This window comes from Gavia stellata, chromosome Z, assembly GCF_030936135.1.
Source record: "Gavia stellata isolate bGavSte3 chromosome Z, bGavSte3.hap2, whole genome shotgun sequence".
NCBI classification, from domain to species: domain Eukaryota; kingdom Metazoa; phylum Chordata; class Aves; order Gaviiformes; family Gaviidae; genus Gavia; species Gavia stellata.
In genome coordinates this window covers 24,769,266-24,794,033 of record NC_082637.1, presented here as the reverse complement: position 1 = coordinate 24,794,033, position 24,768 = coordinate 24,769,266, and the positions used below count along the sequence as shown (strand labels likewise).

The 24,768-nt window shown below is 38.8% G+C and overlaps 1 protein-coding gene across 3 annotated transcripts in view; it reads right to left on the bottom strand.

The window, feature by feature from the left end:
- Positions 1-23,454, bottom strand: part of SREK1 (splicing regulatory glutamic acid and lysine rich protein 1) — a 38,938-nt gene extending 15,484 nt beyond the window's left edge. For all 3 annotated transcript variants that reach the window (XM_059833329.1, XM_059833330.1, XM_059833331.1), the window contains exons 1-6: positions 23,273-23,454; positions 11,675-11,808; positions 3,890-4,005; positions 2,412-2,576; positions 1,228-1,406; positions 500-630 (exon numbers count right to left, since the gene is read on the bottom strand). In XM_059833329.1, coding sequence (XP_059689312.1) covers positions 500-630; positions 1,228-1,406; positions 2,412-2,576; positions 3,890-4,005; positions 11,675-11,808; positions 23,273-23,433 — 886 coding nt within the window. In that variant the 5' untranslated portion in view covers positions 23,434-23,454. The remainder of the gene's footprint in view (positions 1-499; positions 631-1,227; positions 1,407-2,411; positions 2,577-3,889; positions 4,006-11,674; positions 11,809-23,272) is intronic.
- Between the last annotated feature and the right edge of the window lie 1,314 nt (positions 23,455-24,768).

Genomic DNA, 24,768 nt, shown 5'->3' with positions numbered 1-24,768 from the left:
TACAAGGTGATCCCATTTGCTACAACGATGCACACAGTCCTGAGCCAGCATGAAAAAGAGCATTGCACAGGGACAAAATTAACCTGCTGCAGGTAAGGAAAGCATATTACTGCTTTCAGAACCGCGCCAGCTACCTCTCATCATGAAACTATGGCATTAATGGGTGTTAGAGGAGAACAAAACAAAATACAAAGCATTTTCTTTTACAAGTTTGTAAGTACTTTGAACCTAAAGAGTACCAACATTAATTTAGTATTAACTTTGTATTTTTGAAAACATTCAGTGAGCATGTATCTGAAAGTAAGACATGATGAAATAAAAAGTCAGCTTCATTCCACTGCTTTGTTGCATGAAGACAATTTTGATTATTTTCTTTTTTTCCCCAACATATATTTTTCACCTTTGAGTACCCTTTTCCTGTGTTTGAAAATGCTCTTAAAAGTGTGCGCCAAGATACACACAGAACGTGTCTATTAGGTAATGAACATAAGATACCTACCCGGCTCAATAGCAGCAGATATGAAAGACTGGGCTTCCCTTACTCTCTTCATAACTTCTTCCAGTTCCTTGGCAGCAGCTTGTGGTGTCATTTCAGGAGGTTTCACTATTGCATTATTGGAGTGATTTATTCTAAATTAAGGAAAAATAAAAGCTTTAACTCCCAAACACTTGAAAAGGCAAAATGAAAAACAACTAAGAAAGGAAAACACCTCATGCAACTTCCATGCACGACTAAAAACTTCAAAATTCAGCAAAACTACACATTTGTCCTAACACTCATCTGTTCTAAGTATCTGAAATGTCTTTTATTGCTTTCAAATCTTACCAGTTTTAAATGTGGCACAGTATTTCTGTGTTAAAATATTTTCTAGTAGAAGTCTAAGAATCTATTTCAGATCAAATCTCTACGTTAAGGCCTACTAATTACATACGCATCACATGGAAATCTTAATTAGTACTAAGGACTTTGCAGATTCTTCCACTATTAGCTTCCACTACCTCAAGATTAAATATAAATACATTTTACTCAATGCCATCCATATTCTTCTCAGAGAAAGTTATGCCCAACCTTGAAACTGGAGTTTATAAAAATATTTCAGTTTACTAACTATAGGTCCTTATATTGAAAAAATATTCATCACAGCAGTTTCCTGCACATCAGTCATAAATGTATAAGGATACAAAGAAACCTCTCATTAACAGTCACACAGATAATTAATTTCTTACTTCAGTGGCCTGTCTCCAAACATAACTCCATTAAAGGCAAGAGCTCGAGGTACAGAATTTTGGTCTGCAAATTCCACAAAAGCAAATCGTGTTGGTTGTGTCTCATCACCTGCCATTCGCACAAATTTGACTTCTCCAACTTGCTTAAAAAATTCAAGCAGCTGATCTGCTGTTGTAGTCTAGAAAGAGTCGAAGAGCTCAGCTGAAGTAAAATATATAATGAAAACCACTTATCCAATATATCAGGTAAACTAAGAGGTACAGATTTTGGAAAGATATCTCACCATTACTACACAGGTGACAGGAATTTGGTAATGTTACACTTTAAGACAGACAGGTATTTTTTCTTCCATTAATCTAAAGAACATTCTACAATTTAAAATAGTGCAACCACAAGCCCAAAAGTCCCACATCTAGGTTTAAAAAGCATTTGCACAGGATTTTGCACTTTCCAGGCAACTGATTTGAAATAACTGATGAGGAATTTCCTTATACACCAAACTATTGACTGTGAATTTTAATCAATTGAAAAAAATAAATCCAAACAATATTACAAGACTTAGCTTTTATCTGTTTTTCTACTAGCTTCCACCTTGTTTTATTTTATCGCTATCAATAGTACTTTTATACTCTAGTAGCTACTTTGGCAGTCAAAAAAACCCCCCCAAAAATACTTATACAGTCATCAAAAGCAAATAATTTTTCAACTAATTCAATCAATTGCTGAAAAAACCAAGTTTCTAACAGACCTAACTTTCCTGTTATAGAAACTCAAAGGTATTTATGCAACCTCCACTAGGACAAATCATTCCATCTTACTGTACTTAAGCAACTGCACAGTGTTGTGGGGGACAGCTACCATGATCTCATGACTTCCAAGGCATTGCTCAGCTAACACAACCCAGCTGGACATTTGATCAATACACACAATCATAAGCGTGTTTCCTGAATTCAGCTACAGTGTGACTTCTCTGGTATCCTGCCAGAATGAATTCCACAGTCTGGTCTGATCTGATTGACACAGGAGCATTCAAAATTCAAAATACCACTAGTAACCAAAAAAAAATTTTTTTGTTTTAATTCCTATTGTCATCAACTAATGAAAACTAACATGTAAGATTAGACTTCATAAATTACAATTCTACACCTTCCATTAGCATTTCCATTACGCAAAAATAAGCTACCTGGGAATTCAAGTTTCCAACATAGACTGTTCTCCTGATTTCATCAATTTTGGATGGATCCACATTCCCCATAATTGGTGGTTGTGGTATTTCTCCCAGTGCCGTAATGTTAGGGTCCAATGCTGCAGCTGGTATAGCCCCCAAAGTGCCAAGTGAAACACCGAGCTGGAAAACACAAAGGCAGAATATGCTTTGCAACCAAGCACTGGTGGGAAATACTTCACTTGTTAATACTTGCCTGCCTTGTGCATTTCTGTCAAAACGAATCTAATGAATACAGCAATACTTTAAATTTTAAGGTCCCAGCTGAGCATTTTTTTTAAAGACTAAAAATCTACCCATAAATAACCTTCTATAGTTAAGATCTTCAGTGGGCTATCAGTTAACATCTTATCAAAGAGGTCTGGCCAGGGATGCCATATATCAATCAGAAAACATACAGGCTTGAATTTCTAATTCTTACAGTCAATCAAATTGAGTAAGATGCCTTCAGACACTGCTAATATTCTTATTTTTTTGCCACAACGAGTATTAAGAGTAGATGAGGAACTGCAGAGCTCTTGCCCAGCAAGGGAACAAGGGAATTTACAGTGCCCAGGGCCAGTTTGTTCTGTAACAGATAACAGTCCATCAAATGGACAGAGATAAGGTACCTTTTGGACAAACACATCATGTAAGGCAAGATTAATTACAGTTGAAATGTGAAGGATATTAAGTCTAAGTTCTTTTCCTACAAACACAGTCACTTCCTAGCAAATGAGGACAATACAGCTCTCACTTTTGGAACTGGGAATTGAAATCTCTCCTGGGCAATGCTATAAAAAAAAGTCACTTAAAAATCACTACTAAACTGGTCTGCTGAGTTCCTGGTTTGAATTTTATTTTCTCCACCCCAAAACCAACTATCTTTCCAGCAAACAAATTTTCCAACAAGTGTGAGAAATTCTCAACAAGACACCAGTAATTACTTTTTTTTTATGTAACAAAAGAGAAAACTACTCTATTTTAACTTGAAATTTTCCCTGAATAGGTCACAGCAGCCTGCTGATGTCAAGAAAGGCTTACAGAGGCAAAAGGGAACTGAGCAGAAGTAGCAGCAGCTAGCTCCTATGCTTTTTGTAGTGAAAACATTGTCAGGCAAACAGCCAAAAGCCCTGTCATAGACATACCAAGTTAAAGCACCCTAACACTGCCACTGGACCAAAGTAATGGGTCTAGGGAAGGACAACAATTAAAATGGACACAACCAAAATCAGTATTTACCCACTATTTTGCAAAATAATAATCTGAAAGAAAATCCCAGGTGCAGGGCCATCTTGTGATGTACCCTCAAAAGAGCCACCACAGCTAAACCCTCACTGATCTAGCATACAAGAGGACAACATTGATAGAGCACATAGTTCTTGTTCTCTAAACACAGAAAAGGCTACTGAGTCTAGAGGAAAGGAGAAATCAAACAGCAACTGAATTTTACTTACTGTAGTCAAAGGGGTTGGCGTAGGTATAGGAAGCAACCCTGCACCAGGCATCAGGCTTGTCATAGTAGGAGCAGGCGCCAATAGAGAAAGGGCTTTGGCTTCATCTGGGATTTTACCTGAAGAAGCAAATGAAAGCATTACACAGAGTTGGAACACTACACAGATGTTACTCTTTCTATGATTTTACAATTACCCTTGCATTTAAAAATGTAATAAATAACAATGTATCTATCTACCAGATCCTTACAAAGAAACAAATAAGAACTTAAGTTTTTCCTTTTACCCTGCTCTACTAGGAAAAACAAAAGTGAGAAAAACTTCAAAGACTAGCAATCTCATTAATGGATTATTATTTTAAAAACTGAATAATGTATACAATTATTTAACACTTTGAGCTATGGGTCACCTGTACTGGAAACTTAATGTTCATGAACCAAACGATATCAAGCATGGACGCTTTCCCAGGGCGGTGTTTTCACGGTGATCGAAAGTTGTTTTACACATGACAACCGTTCGTGTTGGCTGCATCACTAATAGCACACAGAACATCAGATACAGAAAAGAAGAACATTTTTTAAAGTTTAATCCCCAGAAATGGCAAATAACCAAATCAGTAAAAGAAAAAAAAAAGAAAAAAACCCCGAAGTATGTGCTAACTGAAATTTGTGGGTTTTATTCCTCTGGTGCTACCTACTTGGGATGTAAAAATAAACAAAAATAAAATAAAAACTATTGAACTACTGTGACTCCACACAATACATACTACAAATGAAGTTGGAGATCGAGGAGGAGAGGGCAGAAAAAAATGTAGATTTGTACTGGCTCACATTCTAAGTCACCTCAGTTTATCTGAAATTTTGACAAATTAGCTCTAAATTTACTGAGATTGAAGAAAATCATAACTGATTGGCTAAGCAAGCTAAATTTTCCCAAATTATGTATTTCCTACTATTTCACCCAGATTATATTCCCTGTCATGCTAAAAGTTTAAGTAATATCTAATCTGAATTAAATGCAGGTTTCATTCAACATTAGTCACAATTAGCCTGCTAAATGAACCCCAAAAAAATCTTCAAAACCCAAAAGATTTAGTATTTAAATAACTATGATTACAATTAAATGTACATAGTAAATTTGAAATGTGAAGGTATTTAAACTGGTACAAACACTAAACACTAACTAAACTGAAAAACTACAGAAAGAAGTTCTAACTATGCCAGGTATCTATGATCTATTCAAAATTACTAGCATAATTGTATATATGCTATCCAACTGAGCCCTTTGATATTACCCCATACACTTTAATAAAGTAAATGCTTTTATTTAGACATTGTTTTAAAAGTCAAGGTATACACAAATACTGTGCCAGTGGCTTTTACTGTTTTGGTTCAAACTGTGTATTTTAACTATAAAACCCCTAACTTCAGGATTTAAAAACGAATGTATAAATATTCTTATCAAAGAGCAAAATACAAGGTAAGTTCAAAACACTGTGCAGTTTTAGCTATACGAGTTCCAACAAACCCCACAGGAAACATACTACTTTAAAAAAACAGAAAGAAGCGTTGTAAACCTGTTCTACAAATCTGTAGCAAAGACTGGGTTATAGTTGGATATAACCAAAGGACAAAACAAATCTAAATGAAACTTAATTTATATGTAGCATGGGTGGAATAGAAAAGATAAAATAACAGTACCCATTTTTTTCTCATGCTTCCTATTTACATTTGTTTTACTTATGTTAAATTTTGAGGCACCTTGCTCCTTAACATGTAACAAACCACTTGATTTTGCTATGTAAAGGAGAAAAATAGGAAAATTATTAGCACTTAAGAATTAACTGTGCAATAATGACCTCCAGGGCTTTTTAAAAAACATGCATGAATCTGAGTCATCATCACAACATTCAGCACTCTTTACAGATCTCATTTTGAGGTCAGGCATGCAATGAGAGGTGTACCTGATTTGCCTGACTGCTCATGAGTTATCAGTTACTTCCCTGCCCAATAAGTAGCTAACTAACAGGCTTTTGAATATACAGTTCCAGCAGCTGTGCATGCAATTTAGGCATAGAATTATGTACCTGTTCTTCTGAAAATCGAAATACTTAAGTAGCGACTAATGAACCAGACCTTATCCTGAACAGCTAGCATCTTGCAATTAACTGGATACTCATGCAGGTTTCTACAGGATCAACAGACATGGCTCAAGTAAATCCAGTGGCAGAAATGGCTCCTAAAGTGGTGCATCTGCATTCTAATTTAGATCCTTGGTGTGTAACGTACATAAGTATATGCCTAATTTAAGTATGCGTTTACATATAGCCAATTCAATATACACTTAACGAGATAAACTTAAAGAGATGCTTAGGCATTTAGCCCTTTTAAATAGGAACTCAGTTAAGCACATAAGTAAACAGACATTGAGTCAAGTTCAGGAACAAGCCTAAGCTTTAAGTATATGGGTCATCTTACTGAAATAATTGGAATTATTCACTTGCTCAAATGTTGCTCAAGGAATCCACTGAACACTTGTCGTTAAGTGCACCGTTCTAGCAGCTCAAAGAACGAATAACATGCATATCTAAATTGTAAAGTTAGCAGCTTTATTTCCAGTATACTTTGATCCTTCAACAATGTAATGTTTTATTTTACATACAAAATCTAGTTGGTCAGTTCCATGTCACAAACAAAGATTCATTGATTTTATTCAAGAATGAGAAAGGGTCTATCTCTACAGACAGAACACTGAAAATTTGCCTGTCTATTCAAAGATACTGTCTTTTCAAAAGATGCTTCTCCAGTTTTTAAGATCAGGTCAAACTTTTTAATAATTCTATAGCTAACAAATGTTGTGGGGGAAAAAAAGAAAACCTGAAATACCTTGCAAACTCACTTCCCTGTTCTTCAGACAGTTTTGGAAAACAAATTAATATGTGAGGCCAAATAACCTCATGAGTTATAGTCTTTAAGTTTTGTGAGTTTTATCTCCATTAATTTATTTATAAAAGGAATACAAGCCCACAAAGATACAACAAAACATGTAGGTTACGACACAACAAATTAGGACACCTCAGTTTAAGAATAACTGTTTCATTTTTTAAACTCATGGTATTTAAAAGCTGAATGGAAATGAGGTAAAGAGATTTCTTTTCTAATGAGAGAAACAGACAAAATAAATATGCCACATCTATTCCACATCCTTAGAAAGATTTCTTAAAAGCTCTTGTGTTTAGTAAACTACAGATTCTGTGATGATTTATTTATTGATTCTTCACTTTGCAAATGAATCCGGAAGCAGATGTAGATTAGCTCTGCACTGCCTAGAGACACCTTATGCTTCTTAGGAAATGTACAGTTGTCCTAAATACCACTTATGAGTGTTAACTTTTTTGTATCATCAAAGTGCTTCAGAACCCTAGTCAACCTAGTCCATACCAGAATCTATTTTGCTAAACACTGAACAGAAGTATCTGCGTTAAGCAAGTGCTAACCACAGTATTTCTATCCCCTTCCAAGTGCTCAGAAGAAATCAATTTCCTAGTCTTTGTACTGAAACCACATGGTTAATCCTCCCTTCCCCAAACTGCTTGTGCAATAAGTGAGTTTGCTTGTTTTAAAAATACTTAGAGTTCACATATACTCTAAACATAATTAAAGGAACTGTTATCTTCCTGCTATTTTAAATAATGGAAAATGCACACTTACAAATAAAATAATTCCTGTGTGATCCAATTCATGACTCTTATTGGATTTAACAGCAGTGATTTAAACAGATTACACCTACTGGCAATTATCTCAACTGTCACAGCTAAATCCAACAGAGATCACGAAGCAAAGCTCTTCCCAGCTGCAGTGCACAGCCTGGTGCATTACCAGGGTGAAACCAATTGATCCCAATGCAGCTGGCTGGGAAGAGCAATGCCTGAGGACTAGACACACCACCTGGTCTACCACTTCTGTTTCATGGCTTCCATTTCACAAGAAGAACGAACATCATTTAGGGATGAGAACCTTCTCAATCACTCCACCATGAACTGCAAGGGCTTCTGAGATTGTGAGATGACTGAGAAGACACTTTTTTATCTTTCCTTTTTTTTTTTTTTAAAAACCCTCTTCTTGAAATAACCACCTCTGGAGCATGTTGAAGTGCAATATACACATACATACACACACACACGCACAGAACTAATTCAATCTTCCCACAAATAACAGTGTTAAAAGACAATGTGCCTCACGTAACGCATTCCAACCAAAACTTCAGGCTGCATTTGTACTTATGAGTGGTAAACAGTTTTTTCTGAAAATTACAAAAACAAAAGGATGAAATCTTACTGCCACTGACCTCACTGGAGCAAGGTTTCATCAGAAGCAAAGTATTTCATGACATTCAATATTCATGAAAGTTCAATTTCAGAAATAATTATTTTAAACTCTTCATATTAGACATAAATACTAAGCCTTCTTTTAAACAGATCATGCAATCTAAAATAAAAACTACTCTGCTGAGACAAGGAAAAATAGCAGAGAAAGATCATGACTTCACTTTGTAAAGCTAATTTCTCCAGAAGTAAGAGTTTCAACTGTCCTTCTCCAAGAGGAACTCATAAAGCATAACATATGAAAGAATGCATCTTAAAACTGACGAATTTTTCACTATTCCTGTTTTCTGACACAATGTGCTCATCTGTTGAATTTAGATGTTTAAATGTATTCTAAATCAAATTTATTTGTAATTCACAGCGTAAAAATTGATCATATTCTAAATTCTGTGTATACCATCCACCATTCATAAGCAGCTTCAGGTCAAGTTCAAAATGAAACACTGTGAACCCTTTACAAAACACCATTTTTACAGAACTGAAGTACCAGTTCACAAGTACAAGGGAAAGAGAGTTAACAGAACAAAACAAAAAAAGGGACAAAATAAAATAAAAATAAAAGAAACAAAGGAAATAAAGCAAAATAAAATAAAAACAGAGACAGGGCGTCCATCTTCAGCAGGCCAGACTTCGATCTCATTTCCCCCATGAAGGTTTCACTTGGCGGCAGGTTTAGTGGCATGGCAAACAATGCCTAACTCAGGCAAGTGTAACAGGTCTGCCTTGGCCAGTCTAGTCATCTAATAATGCACAAATATCACACAGAGAAAACATACAAAACCAAATTAATAGTCAAAATCCATCTACCAGATAATGTGGACATAAAATTTAGAATGATTAGGGTGGCATCTTTGTTTATCTTTCAACCTTTGCATTCTCAAAGTATAACGTTCAATGAAAAACCTACCGATACACACACAAAAAAGTAGTAGTATTTTGACAGCTTAATAATGTTACTTCATTTACAGTTACATTTTTGTTAAATTGTTTATTAAATATCATAAAAAAAATTAACTGTGTAGTGATCCCCTCCTCATACTTCCTTGATTTACCACTGTTCATATACACTCAAAATTTCAGATTTTGTTCTGGTTTTTAAAACCAAGTTTTCAGAGTCCCTTTTTACCTCTCCTCTATGTTCGATTCGGCGCACTAAATGTTTTATTATTGGCACCATTGGCCAAAAATGTAATTTTACCTCCCGACAGAATATAGCCATCACTACTTTTAAAGCCCGTGATACACTCCACTGACTCTATTAACAATGCATCATATGATACATAGTCAATCAAAAATCTCGCACTGTGGTCTCCAAAGCCATACTTATTCCACACAATAAACTCCTCAGAAAGTTAAACCTATATAAATTCACAAATTAAAATTAGTGATTCCATTAGAAAGTTACATGGAAACAGTATTCTGACATTAAAAAAACCTGACCTCTTGTTCACCTAATTATGCATAAATCTCTGTGGGGTCCAGAATGATTTTGAACAGTGACAATTTTGCTGTAATGTTTTCTTAGAATGCCTAATACGTCAGCTACAAATGAGGTTGGAACAAGATTTGTCAGAACTTTGATTTTATTCTCCTTCCATTCATTGTCTACCATCAAGAGACACAGGAAAATGTAGCTTTACCTGCCTGTTGCCATATCACGTCAGGCAGTGATCTCATCACAAGAGAAACACCAGGAAGTGTTGTTCATTCATTAGGCGGCAATCTTCCCTCTCTGGCAGTACTGAACCAGTGTTAAGGTCTTTTCAATGAAATGCAAAACTAAGATCCTGAATAATTTGTAGTCAATTATTTAGGGGCAATTTTTCAATAACAAGGACTCTGGTCCCATTAGCCTCTACAGAGCTTCAAGTGGATACAGCAATATCCTCTTTGTGGTCTAAGAACAAGTTCAAAAACTAAAACCAAAAAGCCCCCCAAAAAAGGCACAAAACCAACTAAAAATCTAGGCTTCACAAAGACAAATACATGTGCCACATGCCCCTATTAAGAAGGCTACAAGAACAGGCAGTATATTGTAGGTCAATATAGCCTTTAGTGAAAGTACTTATAGAGTCTATGAAATTTTGGAGACTTGTCAGAGTTTGCTATGAACATCCCAGACCATTATTACAGCAGCACTAATCTCACACTATCCAGATCATGATGTGGCAAATGTACCAAAAAATGGTATTCTGGGACCACTGTTAACAAACTCCAAGAAGTCAACAGTATTATTTGAACCAAAATCTGACTCTTGCAGGTAGAAAAGTTATGTTAATAGGAGCTATTTCTGGACTTGCTGCAGTTCATGGTTCAATCATTCTAAATACTGTTGTTCATGGCAAAACAGCTACCATGTTCAAAGTGAAGTTAGCTTCACTCCACCAGCTGGAATGCTGCCACTCCAAAGAGGCAAAAAGTCCAGAATCAAATGGGCAGATGCTCAATTCCACAATGATCCCAATGAAGTCAATGGGGTTCTGCCTAACTCCAGTGATATGCCTCCCATAGGGCCATGCTTCATATAACTGTATTCAGATCTGGGATATTATACTAACAATACGAACTACCTTGTATCCAACACATCTGTAAAAGTATGGCCTCAAAGCTAGTTAAAGGAACACTTGTAAATTTAGTATTCACCAAGCATTTCAGTTTATTAGGAGTTTTAAAAATATTTTATGCTGGAAGGATCCTGTACAGGTCATTGCATTTTTAAAGAGATATCTAAAACCAAAAAGGAGTACCAGTATACATAAGAAAGCCTTTTTATGGCACACAAAGTAGTATTTTCCACAGTAACAAGAAAGGAAAAGTGATTTTTTTGTTATTGAACTAGGAGGTAAACCTTTATATTCAAACAGTAATTATCACCATGAATGCTAAGTATTTCAGATTAGATAAATCTAAATTGGCCAAATGCATATATCACATGTCTACGAGAAAAATAATCTATGTCTTAAAAAAAAAAAAAAACACCCACACCACACCACAGGTGATACATTAAGATCCAAATTGCAATGTTATTGGTGCCAGGAAATCGCCTAATCTTTTCAGTGCTCCATTGACTTCAGTGAGAACTCTGTGTGAGAATAAGCTTGCCAAAACAAACCATATTGAAATTAATTATTTTACCTTCTTTTCCCTCAAAATATGTAATAACTATGGAAAATTGAATTATCCTTATTTAAATCAACTACCTTTTTTCTAATGCTGAATCTCAATTAAATCTATATAATTGTGTTTCTCATTCAATTTTCAATTTTGTTTCAAGACTTTTTTTTCAAAAAGCAATAAATTAAAATAAAATAACAACAGAGCACCACCACCTTACATGGAAAGCTTAAAACAATTAATAGACACGACAAAGACTAACATTACAGGAGAATGTCTAAAATACCAACCTTCTGCGCAGGGCACAACTATCAAAGCTCTGTCAATAAAAACCGTGTTAGTTAGATGCTGGGCCACACCAACACTCGATGCTTCACGAAACTTAATATAACATACTTTGGAGGAAAAAGCAAGAGGTGCGTTGCTGCAAGATAAAAGGAAAAAAACAATTAGTCACATTAAATAATTGTATGCGTGTATTTGTAACTATTACTCCTTAATAAAAAAATGGGGTTTAGACTTCCTGGAAAAGCTAGACAAAAGGCAAGAGTATAGAAATTCACTAATTTGCATTCTTACTATGCTACTGAAAAACACATGGCATAGGACCTCCTCTTTTTTAATGGAAACTTAAAAAAGCCAAAATCCCAAATTAACAAGGCTAATTTTCTTTTATAATCTAGCTAGACAACATTGACCAGTACATCCCAAATTACTACTGTAAGTAGCATATTTACTTGACACATGTGACAAGTAAATAATTTATAGTTTATCTTTTTTCCTCCAAATAATCCTTGTTTAGGAAAGTCAAATAACAAGCTCAGTCATTTTTCAGTGGGTCCTTCAGATATTAGTCCATAATAACTAATACTCTTTCTTAGGTCTTCATGAAAGCAGTTTCATTAATTCTTAGTAAGATAGAAGCAGTTCTTCAGAGTTCTTTCAAATGTTAGGTCTAAGTTCACTGATGTAGCAAAAATCCTTTTAATGATCCGCCTAGGTTTGGCATAGCATGGGATAACACTGGAGCAGGTAGGAGGAATTCACTATTCAGCTAGAAGAAGGAAGAAAATTTGTGATTTGCTTTTCCATTAGAAAGTATACCAACTGTTACAGGACATCTTGAAAAAACAAGTGTTAAAAGCAAGTAAGAAGAATTAGAAGAATGTAAAGAAGATGCTTCATAACAACTGCACCTGGCACTTAGACATATTAGAGATAAAGACTGTCTTCACTAACTCTCTGCTAACTAGCAATAACAATTAACACAAGGACGAATCTCAGAAAAATAGAATGGACTGCCAAAATAGTGCCCTCGTGTTAACCTGTCTCATTATAATCTCATTATAATGCTAAGGAACACACCTCCTAGCTAGAAAAGCCCCCAGCCCAATTAAGCCCCCTACTCTCTGAGCATGCGTGGTGAATTAAAAGAGAACTGTAACTTTAAGATGAAGTAAGAAAAGTATTAACCAACAGTTAATTAAGGGGTAGAACCAGTAGGCGTAACTAACTTTGTTAACTGTCATGATTTTAACCCGGTGTGCAAGCTTGGAGGAGAAATCCCCTTGCACCCGACACCGCAATAAACATGCCTGCTTTATAACTCTTTGTAAGTTGTGAAGTTTGTTTCCGTGTGTCACAACACATAAACATTGTAGTCTTGATCAAAACCACAGAAGTTTGCTTTAAAAAATGTATTCCCTAGTCAAGGTTTGTAACCTTTATAGAAGCAGTTTATTTCTTCATATGAAGGAAATACAGATGAAATCTTCAAAGAGAGAAGGCAATAGGATATTGCTGGAACATCAGCAATTTCCATTTGAAAAGACCATCTGTCTTCTAGAAAAGCAGTAACTCATGGAAAATATGTTGCATAAACCGTTTCATCCTGACCCTCTCTCAACAGAAACACTTATCACCTTTCTGAAAGTACCAGAAGCAGTTTGAGTTTAGCCCAACCCATCTTGTAGTCCCTCAAATTCCAAGCAGGTGCTCCCGAAGTTGTTGTAAGGAATTAATTAGCCTTTAGTATTTAAATACAAACTCAGAAGTTTTAGACACATTATTTCATCACATTAATTGCATAAACGAACCAAGAACTTAGTCTGAGGCAGGCAGACTGGTATGTTTCTGGTTGCCAGAAAGGTAACACCTAGGTAAAATATCTAAAGAGCCAGCCAACTTCAGAATGGCATTCACAAACACCATTAAAAATTCTGTGAAAACAGATACACTGAGGAGGCAAAAATAAACAGCCAGTGGGAGAGACATAAATATGAAAGTCAACCTTATACAATTTAGACAAACATTACAAGATGACTATATTTCTTCTGCCCATTTACTTTGTTTGTAGTGGCCAATGTTTTCACAGTTTCAAGTTTCCGCATTAAGAAAGGAAATAATTGTATAAAATGGCTTCTGAGCCATCGTCCTGGTTTTGGCGGGGATAGAGTTAATTTTCTTCCTAGTAGCTGGTATAGGATAGTGTTTTGGATTTAGGATGAGAATAATGTTGATAACACACTGATGGTTTAGTTGTTGCTGAGCAATGCTTACACTAAGTCAAGGACTTTTCAGCTTCTCATATTGCCCTGCGAAGTGCACAAATAGCTGGGATGGGACACAGCCAGGACAGCTGACGCAAACTGGCCAAAGGGATATTCCATACCATATGACATGCTGAACAAAAAAAACCTGGGGGGGCGGGGGGGGTGGGGGGAAGAGTTTGCTGGGGGATGGTGGGGAGGCAAGGCCACTGCTCGCGAACTGGCTGGGCATCGGTCAGCAAGTGGTGAGCAGTTGCATCGTGCATTGGTTGTTCTGTACATTCTTTTATCATTACTATTATTTTCTTCCTTTTCTACCATATTAAACTGTTTTTATCTCAAGCCACGAGTTTTACCTTTTCTCCAATTTCTCTCCCCCATCCCACTGCAGGGGAGCAAGCAAGTGGCTGTGTGGTGCTTAGTTGCTGGCTAGGGTTAAACCATGACAGCCACCTGTAAGGTCCTGGTTCAGAACAGTTTCCTGTATCAGAGGTGACATTGAGCTATGACGTTCTCAGTACTCAGCAGAAATGTTTGCATATGACTTTTAATCTTACATATTCTGAAAAGCCAGATTTTGCTCACTGCAAAGATAATTTTTCTTATGGCCACAGGGCTTTTTGTTTGGTTTGGTTTGTTGGGGGGAAGGTGGAAGAGGGTATGTATGGGTGGGTTGCGAGGACAGGGTGTTTTGGTTTTTTTATTGTTGTTTGGTGTTTGTTTTTAAATACACATGCCAGTGTTACAACCCAAATGGCTGAAGCCTCCACTGAAGATTCTGTGGTCCAGACTGCTGGAAAAACATCTGTTTTTTTCCTTTTTTGTTTTTTTACTAACTCAAGAACATAATTCTGTTCCAGGCAGTTCCAGGGCCCATAAGCAATCTTTATAAATTTGAACATTAATAGAGCCAGCTCTGACAAGTGTATTTTTTACAATATTGTCCCCCCTGTTATTTCCTGGATTTCAATCACAAAAGCTATGTGAAAAGTGTGTTAAAAAATATTAGCATCAGAACACTGCCACAAATGAGGCTCTAAAAAGAGAGGTACAAATACCTGGCACAAAGTGTTTTCTGAAGGTTATGGAGGAGAAATTCTCTATAAGAACACCACCTCTGCTGAAAACACATCAATGCTCCATCTACATCAAATGAGATTATTCAGATCCAAAAGATCTAAAATTCTAAAAGGTTTCACAGTGATTGAGTCCTCTCCTCTTAGGAAGTGGGCCTCCTAAACCTCCCCAGCAGGCTTCTTAAGAAGTCTTTCTTAAAACAGAAAAGTCCCAAGCTGTTTTAATTCCTTTTGTTCCATTTTTTTCTGCTAACCTTTTTTGAGGATGAATTGAGGTAGAGTCATAGTCTTCTTCCTAAGGTTACAAAGCACCGATGCAAAAAAAGAAACTCCTACATCTCTGATTAAAGGTTACTACAATCCAGTTTCTTTAGGAAAGCAAAAAGACTCAAAAAGGAAATAAATGTCTAAATAGTGTTCAGACTTCTCTGCTATTTTTGTTTTCCTTTGTAGGGAGACAGTAACATCCATCTCCCAACAAAATAACAACCAACTAAAAACATTTCATAAGAATGACCTGTTCAGAAAGGCTACAAGATATTCCTCTAAGGGTCTGGATTTTCTCAGGGTGGTGGTGGTGGAGGAGACAACAGAAATTACTAACTTATCAAAATAAGATGTTATGGAATAATTGTGCAGATCACATTTAAATAAGGCTGTGTGTGTTTCATCTCAAAGGCCTCATCTATACTGCAGTCACTGCAGGATATAACAGTGTCTAAGAAACACTTCTGTGTTCTAGCCTCCAAGACCGTTCCAGACCATCCAGAAGCAAACAGTATTACATAGCAGGGCTTTCAACACCTTAATGGAGACAGTTTGTGCCTCCCTGCGTTCAAACAACTCATTCTGCAAAAATCCAACTGTTGCTCAATACAGCTTTTCAATATTTAACTGCTCAAAAATCCTCTTACAGCCGCATTTGAAGGCTTATCACTATATGTCTAATTTTGAACGCCTCTCTGAAATACAGACTTCAACTGGGTGACAAGCGTAACAAAAAAGCGTGACTGGGACTAAGAATCTGATCACAGATGTCACTGGTCTCCTATTAAGCCAAAACCCAACTATAAGCTGTACGAGTGGCTGCCATACTGGAGTACATATCCAAGGCAAGAGACCTGTCACTCCCTGCAAACCAGTTTCAGATTTCACCTGCACTGCAAACTGAAACTGATCTACCTATAAAACCTGGTCTCGGTCTTGTTCAGAACTGTGAGAAAAAGAAGCCATACTTCATCTTCTCACAGAAGACTATCTAAACAGCCAACAGAAAGGTACCAAATTGGTAATTTCTTGAACAACACATTTTGTTAATTTAAGTAACTTTAGGCTGTTAAAAGCAACACACAACAAAGAGGCAAAAGTTTCAGGGACCAGGGAACAGAGTATACCCTCTCCTGCTCTTGCCTATTCAAATGTCGACATCACGCAAGTGTGGTTTCTCTGAGACCTCTTGCACATGTGGTCTTGCAGGAGGCCTCCTTCCAACCTCCTTAATGTTTTCTGTGTATTGCCACTTGAGAAAACTCAGTAAGCACTGGAAGTTTTGCAAATGGCAAACTGAGGAGCTCTTATTAAACAGTGACAGCAATTCTCCACACCCAACATGGGAATTCAGGCCTCTAACCAAATCAGGACCATACATGTATTCAAAACTTCAGGAGTTCTTCCTCAGAGTTTGTAACAAAATATCACTATAGTGTCAGCTACAGCTGACAGCGAAGCCACACTAAAGCCATCCTCTTCAACAAATTGTTGCAAATCCATACGGAGGCCCTGATGTAGTAACAACGCTTCGTACATAAACTAATTGTCTTACACAGGCTGTGGTCATAATGTTATTTTCTGTTCGTGTTGACTGTTTCATCATACCTAACCATAATTCTCCAAGTCATTTTCATATACACCTAGAACTTTTCTTTACAATATTTAAGCCTTTAGCTTCAGGAGGAAACCAGAACTCATTTGGTAAAATTAGAAACCTGCAATTCAGTCATCCTGCTTTCCTCAAGATGTAAGCGGAAGGGAAAATACAAGTAAATTAAGAAACCAAACAACATCAAAAACGTATTTTCTGAAAGGATTTTACAATCATCCCTTATTTTCACTTCTGAGCATCTTTCATATAAAGTTGGTCGGAAAAAAAAAAAAGTGAATTCTCAAAGGGTCTCCGAATATCCTGCTTCTCAACGTTAAAGCTCTGTTTACAGGACAGGGAAGAAGAGATGACCAAAAGGCTTGGTAATGAAGTGGAGTAAAGGGGTCTTTGAGCACTAAAAGCCACTTATGGCAGACTGTAAGAGACAAGTCTTCCAAGGAAAGGGTTAAAAGTCTCATGAAGTCTAAGTTTCTTGTGCAAATTTTTTACACCATCCACCGACAAGGTTAAACCAACAGAGCAGACAGATGCAGCATGATAAAAGATAAACTCTTCCTGTCTCTTTAAGATCTGTTAATCAAATACAAATTAAGAGTGAAATGAGTGGATTAAAAAAGCCAAACAACCCTTTTCCCACCCCTACATAACTTACACTTGTTTACTGATGTTATTCAAGGTCCACAAATAGATGCTTTCAATTTTTAGGTTCAAGTTTCAATGGAAAGCCTTCCAGAGAGCAGAACAGTATATTGTTGTACAATCAAGTTAATTTGAAACTTTCTTGTAAGAAAGTAAGTAAATACAAACAACAGCCAACAGTAACAAGCATCTTTGACCCACTGAAAGATCATTCATGTTACTGGTTTTTCAATCAAAAGAAATACTGCTTTCAGTGCCAATGAAGCCTCACTGACAAGCAGCTAAAATCAGGATGATGACCATATGGAAACAACTTCTTCAGTGCCAAGAGTTTCCAATGCCCTCAACACTGAATCTGAAGGTGGACCACTCACAGTTCACACAGGCCCCTTTGGAACATAACAGTAGTAATACAGTAGCATGTACTGCCACCTGCATAAAATGTGAAAGCCTCTAATACACAAGACAGAAACTTCCCCATGGAGAACTAGCCTTTCAGGAACATGGCAGGTATGAAATCCATCCTTCTTAAAGGGATGTCTGATTAGCAGTGACTGAAGAAACTGAAGGGCTTTGATCAATGAAGATAAAACATGAAGTGACAAACTACCAAAAAGCATAACATGATTTAACTCAACATTCATAAAAAAAGTACTCCCGATCAATTTGAGATATAAAATAAAGGAACCTTTAGGACAGAAACTGCTACTTTAAAACCACAGTCTTAAGATATTAACTGCTGAGAAAAGTCACTGGGTTCAGGAAGGTTGCTGGGAATACTGAAGAGTCATCTTAAAGAGCCTGAATTTTATTTAATGCATTAAAAAACTGAGGTGGTTTCTCTCTTCCTCTCCACATTTTACAAGCTTACAAGAACTTTAGGTAAACTACTCTAACATTAACACGCTGTCTATTTAATATAATCTATAAGTAATTATATTCAGCAATTGAGACTTCCTTTTAGTTTTTTAAGGAAATTCTTTGCTGCATCCTATAAAACCGAGGTACATGTTAATGACAGGAAAAATGTAGAAAATGGGTAAAAAGGAACTCTTCTCTCTAATAATGCTAGTTCAGACAACCATAGCATAGCCCTGTACTTTGCTCTACATCACTGAAGCACAAAACCTATAGGTGCCAGAGACATCATCCTCACTCCCTAGTAAGTCAAAAACATTCTTTTTCATTCAAGTCAGTGGTAGGGTGTTGCACAAGGAATTAGAGTGGAACAGTGCTATCAAAGGAATTTCCTATAAGGTGGAAATGATCACCTGATCAAATTCACCACTTCTACAATCCTCTCTGATTGCTCTGACAGAGCAAAATATCAGATGATTAGGAAAAAAAAATCCAAAGCTAACATGTAAAGCTACACCTTCCAAGAATGGGAAAAAATATTTCAAAAAAAAATTAAACTGTCAAAAGCAAAGCTCCAAAATGGTCCCTGTCCTTGACGAAGTTAAGGCACAAATACCAGAATGAGACTTGTTCGAGAGCTGATGCTCCAGGTAGGTGCACATAAGTCGATGGGGCCTAATGAGATTCACCCCAGGCTACTGAAAGAGCTGGACGATATTATCACAGGACTTTTCTCCATTATTTTTCAATAGTCTTGGGAGTCTAGAGAGGTTCCAGTCAACCGGAAGCTGGCAAATATTGTCCCAGTTTTCAAGATGGGTAAGAAAGAAGACCCCGGTAACTACAGGCCTGTCAGCCTCACTTCAGTGCCTGGTAAATTCTGGAGAAGGTTATTCTGGGAGTTACTGAAAAACACCTGAGAGGTAATGCAGTCATTGGTTATAGCCAGCACGGCTCCATGAGGGGAAAGTCCTACTTAATTACCTTAATTTCCTTTTATGACAAGGTCACCCATCTAGTTGACCAAGGGAAGCCAGTATATGTGGTGGTTTGGGATTTTAGCAGAGCTTTTGATCCTGTCTCTCACAGTATCCTGCTGGATAAACTGTCCAGCACACAGCTAGACAAGACCATAATATCTTAGGTGAGGAATTGGCTGACAGATCAGGCTCAAAGAATTATAGTAAGTGGGGGCAATCACCAAATGTATGAAATTTAACAAGAGCAAGTGCCAGATTCTCCACCTGGGATGGGGTAATCCTGGTTATACGTACAAACTGGGGGACAAGAGGCTGGAGAGCAGCCCTGCAGAAAGAGATCTGGGGGTTTGGGTTGATGGCAAGTTGAACATGAGTCAACAGTCTGCCCTGGCAGCCAAAAGGGCCAACCGTGTCCAGGAATGCATCAAGCACAGCATAACTAGCCGGTCAAGGGAGGTGATTGTCCCACTCTACGCTGCACTGGTGTGGCCCCACCTCGAGTACTGTGTGCAGTTTTTGGGCACCTCAATATAAGAAGGACTTCAGACTATTCGAGTGTGTCCAGAGGAGGGCAACCAAGATGGTGAAAGGTCTTGAGAGCAACACTTAGGAGGAGTGGCTGAGGTCACTTGGTTTGTTCAGCTTGCAGAAGAGAAGGCTGAGGAGTGACCTCATCGCAGCCTACAACTTCTTCAAGGCAGGCAGTGGAGGGGAAGGTGCTGGTCTCCTCTCTCTGGTGACTGGCGATAGGACAAGAGGAGATGGAATGAAGCTGTGTCAGAGGAAGTTTCAACTGGGCATCAGCAAGAGGTTCTTCACTGAGAGGGTGGTCGGTCACTGGAACAGGCTCCCCAGGGAAGTGGTCATGGCACCAAGCCTGTCAGAGTTCGAGTGTCTGGATGACACTTAGTCATATGGTTTAGTTTTAGGTAGTCCTGTGAGGAGCAAGGAGTTGGACTCAATGATCCTTATGGGTCCCTTCCAACTTGAGATATTCTATTATTCTACTTCCTTTCAATTAAAAAAAGTAGGTTTGTTATTAAAAAATTTGAGTATTTAATGCAATCAGATTTTACAGATTAGTCTTCAGCAGATTAAGGGAGAAAGTAGAAGGCTGACAGACATGACTGACTTGGAATTGGTGAGGGATAATTTATACTTCTATTTGGAAAGATCACTTAGAAAAGGGAGTTTTTATGCTTCATAAAGTTTGTGTATGCATGTAGATACACATACATCTGTATATATATATTCTGTTTACTGTTGTGCATTATCAACAGAACAGAAAGTTCATATCCAGTAGAAATAAACATGGCCAGCAAAGGCAATGGGATGACAAATATTACAGTAAATTCCTTAACATGAATGCCCTTTTTTTATATACGTGAAATGATGCATACAGAAGAGAACACAACTTCATTCCGCTCTGCAAACTCACACTTGACTAAGTAAAAATATTTTGTGTCCAAGCTGAATATTTGCAACACAGAATTAGAGAGAAGAAAGGTTGCAATTCTACAGAAAGCAACATGTAACTTTATTTCACCTCACTGCTTAACCTATTAAAAAAGTTAGAATACTACTCTTTTAATATTACCCCATATATTATTCTTGCAACAAGAATTGTTGGCTTTATTAAAAAAATAAACTATGTATTTCTGTACAAAAGCTAGCAAAAGGGGTCCCAATCTCAGTGAAAGCTTTTACTTTACTTAGGTATCACAAATACTCTCAGATGACTGAAAACTACTATGACACCTTCCTCTTATTCCTCAGCATGAATTAAATTAAAAAGAGCATATTAATATTTGTGGTTCAGTAGTCAACACCCAAGAGACCCGTAGTTCACTAATTCAACATACCAAGTAACGTTTTTCATCTAGAAATCAGACTGAAAAGTGAGTTTCTGCTGTTCCATGAAGGTAACAAAATTCATGCTCTAGAATACATCGGAAGTTTGGTTTTCTAACAGAACTGTTTTTAAAGCTAAGACTGAGATGACATGATTTTTTGTGATGATGATTCTAATGTAAAAAGCAAATTTCCCTTTTAATTAAATTAATAGAAAGACCTGATCTTAAAAAAATCTAGGCCTTAAATGTTAAATACTTAAGGAAAAAACAGTAGCAGAAAATATTTTTAACAAATTGTAGACATCTATTGTAGCATCTTTTTGCTTGGGATACCTTTGCTTCCCATGCACTCGTCAATGAAACATTATTTTCTGAATTTATCATAATATTATTCAAATATGTTTTCAGAGAGTCAATAGGAAGCATGTCTTTTTTGTTTCATGAGAAGGGCATTAGAGTAAATACTTAATTTTTTTCCAAGGTAGTAATTTGAAAGTCAGGTCAAATGTCCATAACTATTAGGCAAGAAAATCCGTATTTCTAAAAGTTATGCATAAAAACTGTAAATAAAACCAAGAGTAAAATAAGTAATCACAATCCTGCATCCTAGCTCTGAAAACTAAATTAATCATTAAGAACTGATATTTGCAGCATTATAACCTTGACATTTCCAAGTCAAACCGTACTACGGTACTGGATTTTAAGTGTATATACACACTTGCAATATATACATAGACACAAACATTGTCTACATATGAATGTCAAGAAAGTATTTGCCTTAAAATCTGTTGTATAACTTAATGAAAAAAAAGAGCAACAGCTATGACAAAAAAAAATATTTAGTCAGGAGAAAACTCAAGTGTATTAAGAAGCAAGTGTGGAACAAGCCCCATGTACAACCCTAGAAAATTTTATAAAAATCACCATAAATCTATTTAAGAGTGTTTAAAAGTCAGTATGGCTGTTTTAGGTGTGTCTTTACATGAATGGATGCCTATTACACAAACTTTATATATGTATTAAATCAAATAAAATTTTATGAATGGTCCTCATTTAAACCTACTCAGATGTAATGAAGTAACACATAAAAATGGAAAAATACCAATTTTCTCGCTATTTAATTTTTAAAATCGAAATTTTATTCATCTAACGTCTCCTTTGTATTAAAATTGAAGTGTCTGGATGTGAATGACTCCCTCCCCTTTCTGCTGTTCCTATTTAATTTTCATAAGAAAAAAGAAAAGGTAAATGGTTTGAAAGGGCACGTCTGTCATTCACTTCCTAGTACAACAGATGCATTAAGGAAAAATATTTCTTTTCCTCCCTTGCTACGTTGATCATCATCTGCTTTGGGAGAAACAACATTCTTATTTTGCGAACCTCACTATCTCCCATCTGAGCGCATCCCTCTCATGCAGCTGACATAATGAGAACAGCTACAATTTAGAGAAACGTGTAATGTCCGTTATTAACTTTCATCTGCTGCACACGGGAGCTGGCACGCACCGCCCGGGCAGCGCGGCCCGGCAGTCTGCCGGGCGGGGGTCGGGCCTGGAGCTCTCTCGCCCGACACCCCCTCCACTCAGTCCGAGCGAAGAGAAAGGTGGGCCACAGAAAGGGGGTTTTCAGGAAAAGGGGGGGGAGAGACCTGCGCCGCGGAAGCGCTCTGGGGCAGCCTGGGAGCACGCTTCTCGCCAGGCCTTTGGCTATGACTCAGTGCCGGCACACCCCAGCCGGCGGCCGCAGTCGTGGCCGCCGCCACGAGAACACAAAACCCGCCGCTCCGGAGATGCCGCGGCTGCTCCCCTCCTCCGGGCCGGGGCCGCCATCTTAAGTCCGGGCGAAGCTCCTTTCCCCTACCGCTCCTGCCATACAAAGGGGTGGGACCACGTGACCCCCTCCCCGTGCGGGAGCCTCTGGTGCCCACACTCAAGATGGCACGTAGGACCTTCTGCTTCTTCCCTTCCCTCCACCCCCCCCCCCGGCCCCTCTAGGCCTCTTCCTCCTCCCACGTCTCTATCGCTCCGGAGGCCGGCGCAGGCCCCACTTACTCCGGGGGATAGAGGCGCAGCTCCTCAATATCTCCCAGGAAGCCGAAGAGAGTCCGCATCTGCTCGCTGGTCACCGCCGAGGACAGGTTCGTGACCTGGATGACAGACGTGGGGCCCAAGGGGAAGCCCAGCGGCACGCCGATCCCTCCGCTGTTCATCATGGCGGAGCCTGCACGACCGCTCGCCTCGCAGCGCTGCCCCACACAGCCGGAGAGGCGGACCTGACGACAGAGAGGAGCGCGCGGCGCCTACCAGAGCGTCCTAGCGCGCGGGCGCTCTAGCGGCGGACTCGACTGCTCCCTGGAGGAGTTTCTGGGCGGGCAGCCGGGCGTCCCCTGCCGGCTGGGTCGCCCTGGGGGAGCGGGCGCCCCCAGCCCCGCGCCGACCGGCCTCTGGGGGCCGAACTCCCAGCTCGGCCGCGAGGGGAGGGTCCTCCCTTCCTAAGGAGCCGGACGGGCCGCCGTTGCCAGGGCGGGACCAGCGCGGGGCTTCGGCCCCGCCTTTAAAGGCGCGCGGGTCGCGCGCGCGGCCCGGCCGTTAACGGCCGCCTCCCCCGCAGGTTTCCTTCACGCACACGCCCGCCGCCCCGGGCGCGGGCTGCCGGGGGAGCGGGCCGCAGGCCCTGCGGGGGGGGTCGCGGGGAGGAGCAGCCCCGGCGCCCGCGTAGCGGAGCAGGCGGGCGCGGCGGCCCGGGCGCCGAAGGCAGCCGCTGCCCGGGGCCCTGAGGCCGTTAGATCGCTCCATGGCGGGGGGCGGCGCGGCTGTGAGCGCCTCTGGCTGGTCCCCGTGCGATCGCGGACCCGGCACCTCGCTGACTGGTTTCCGTCTCCTTCAGCGAAGCGAGAGGATTCTCTATGTAAACGCGAAGTACCAAAGCGCTTAGGTACAAAACCCCACCTGTCATAGGGGAGGGTTAGGCCCGTTAACTGGTTTGGCATGAAATTCACTGAACGGTCTGCCAGCAAATTAAAATATGCGCACAAGAAATGGAAAAAAAACCCAGATGACCCATTTAAATGCTCTTTTGGTAGCCAGGTTCAGTAAGAGGCAGTTTAATTACCCGAAGGAATAAACTCTTGAAAACACCCTAACTACATTTAAACAGGAAGGGGTTGTAATGGAGTAAGTTGTTAATGGTTTTGTTATAACTTGACTGGGAATCTATCCCAATTATATTGATTCTACCTGGAGTTACAGTTCAAGTTCCCTTTAAAGTGACTGGAGAAAATGAGACTGAGCACTGTGCATGTGCGTGATCACTATTAAGAATCTAACTGCAGTTTTTCCTAGGTGGTGGACAACTGTGCATCTTGGCACTGAAAGATTTTAAGGTTTTGGACATGAATAGTTTAGCTTTCAAAACTTTCCATACCCCAAACCTGAACTGAGAAGGGACTGAAGTATTTTTGAAGCTATCTGGGCCAAAAAAGATGACACATTTGTGATACTTCCCTGAGTAAGTAGGTCAGGTGTTACGGAATCTCCATAGAAAAGTA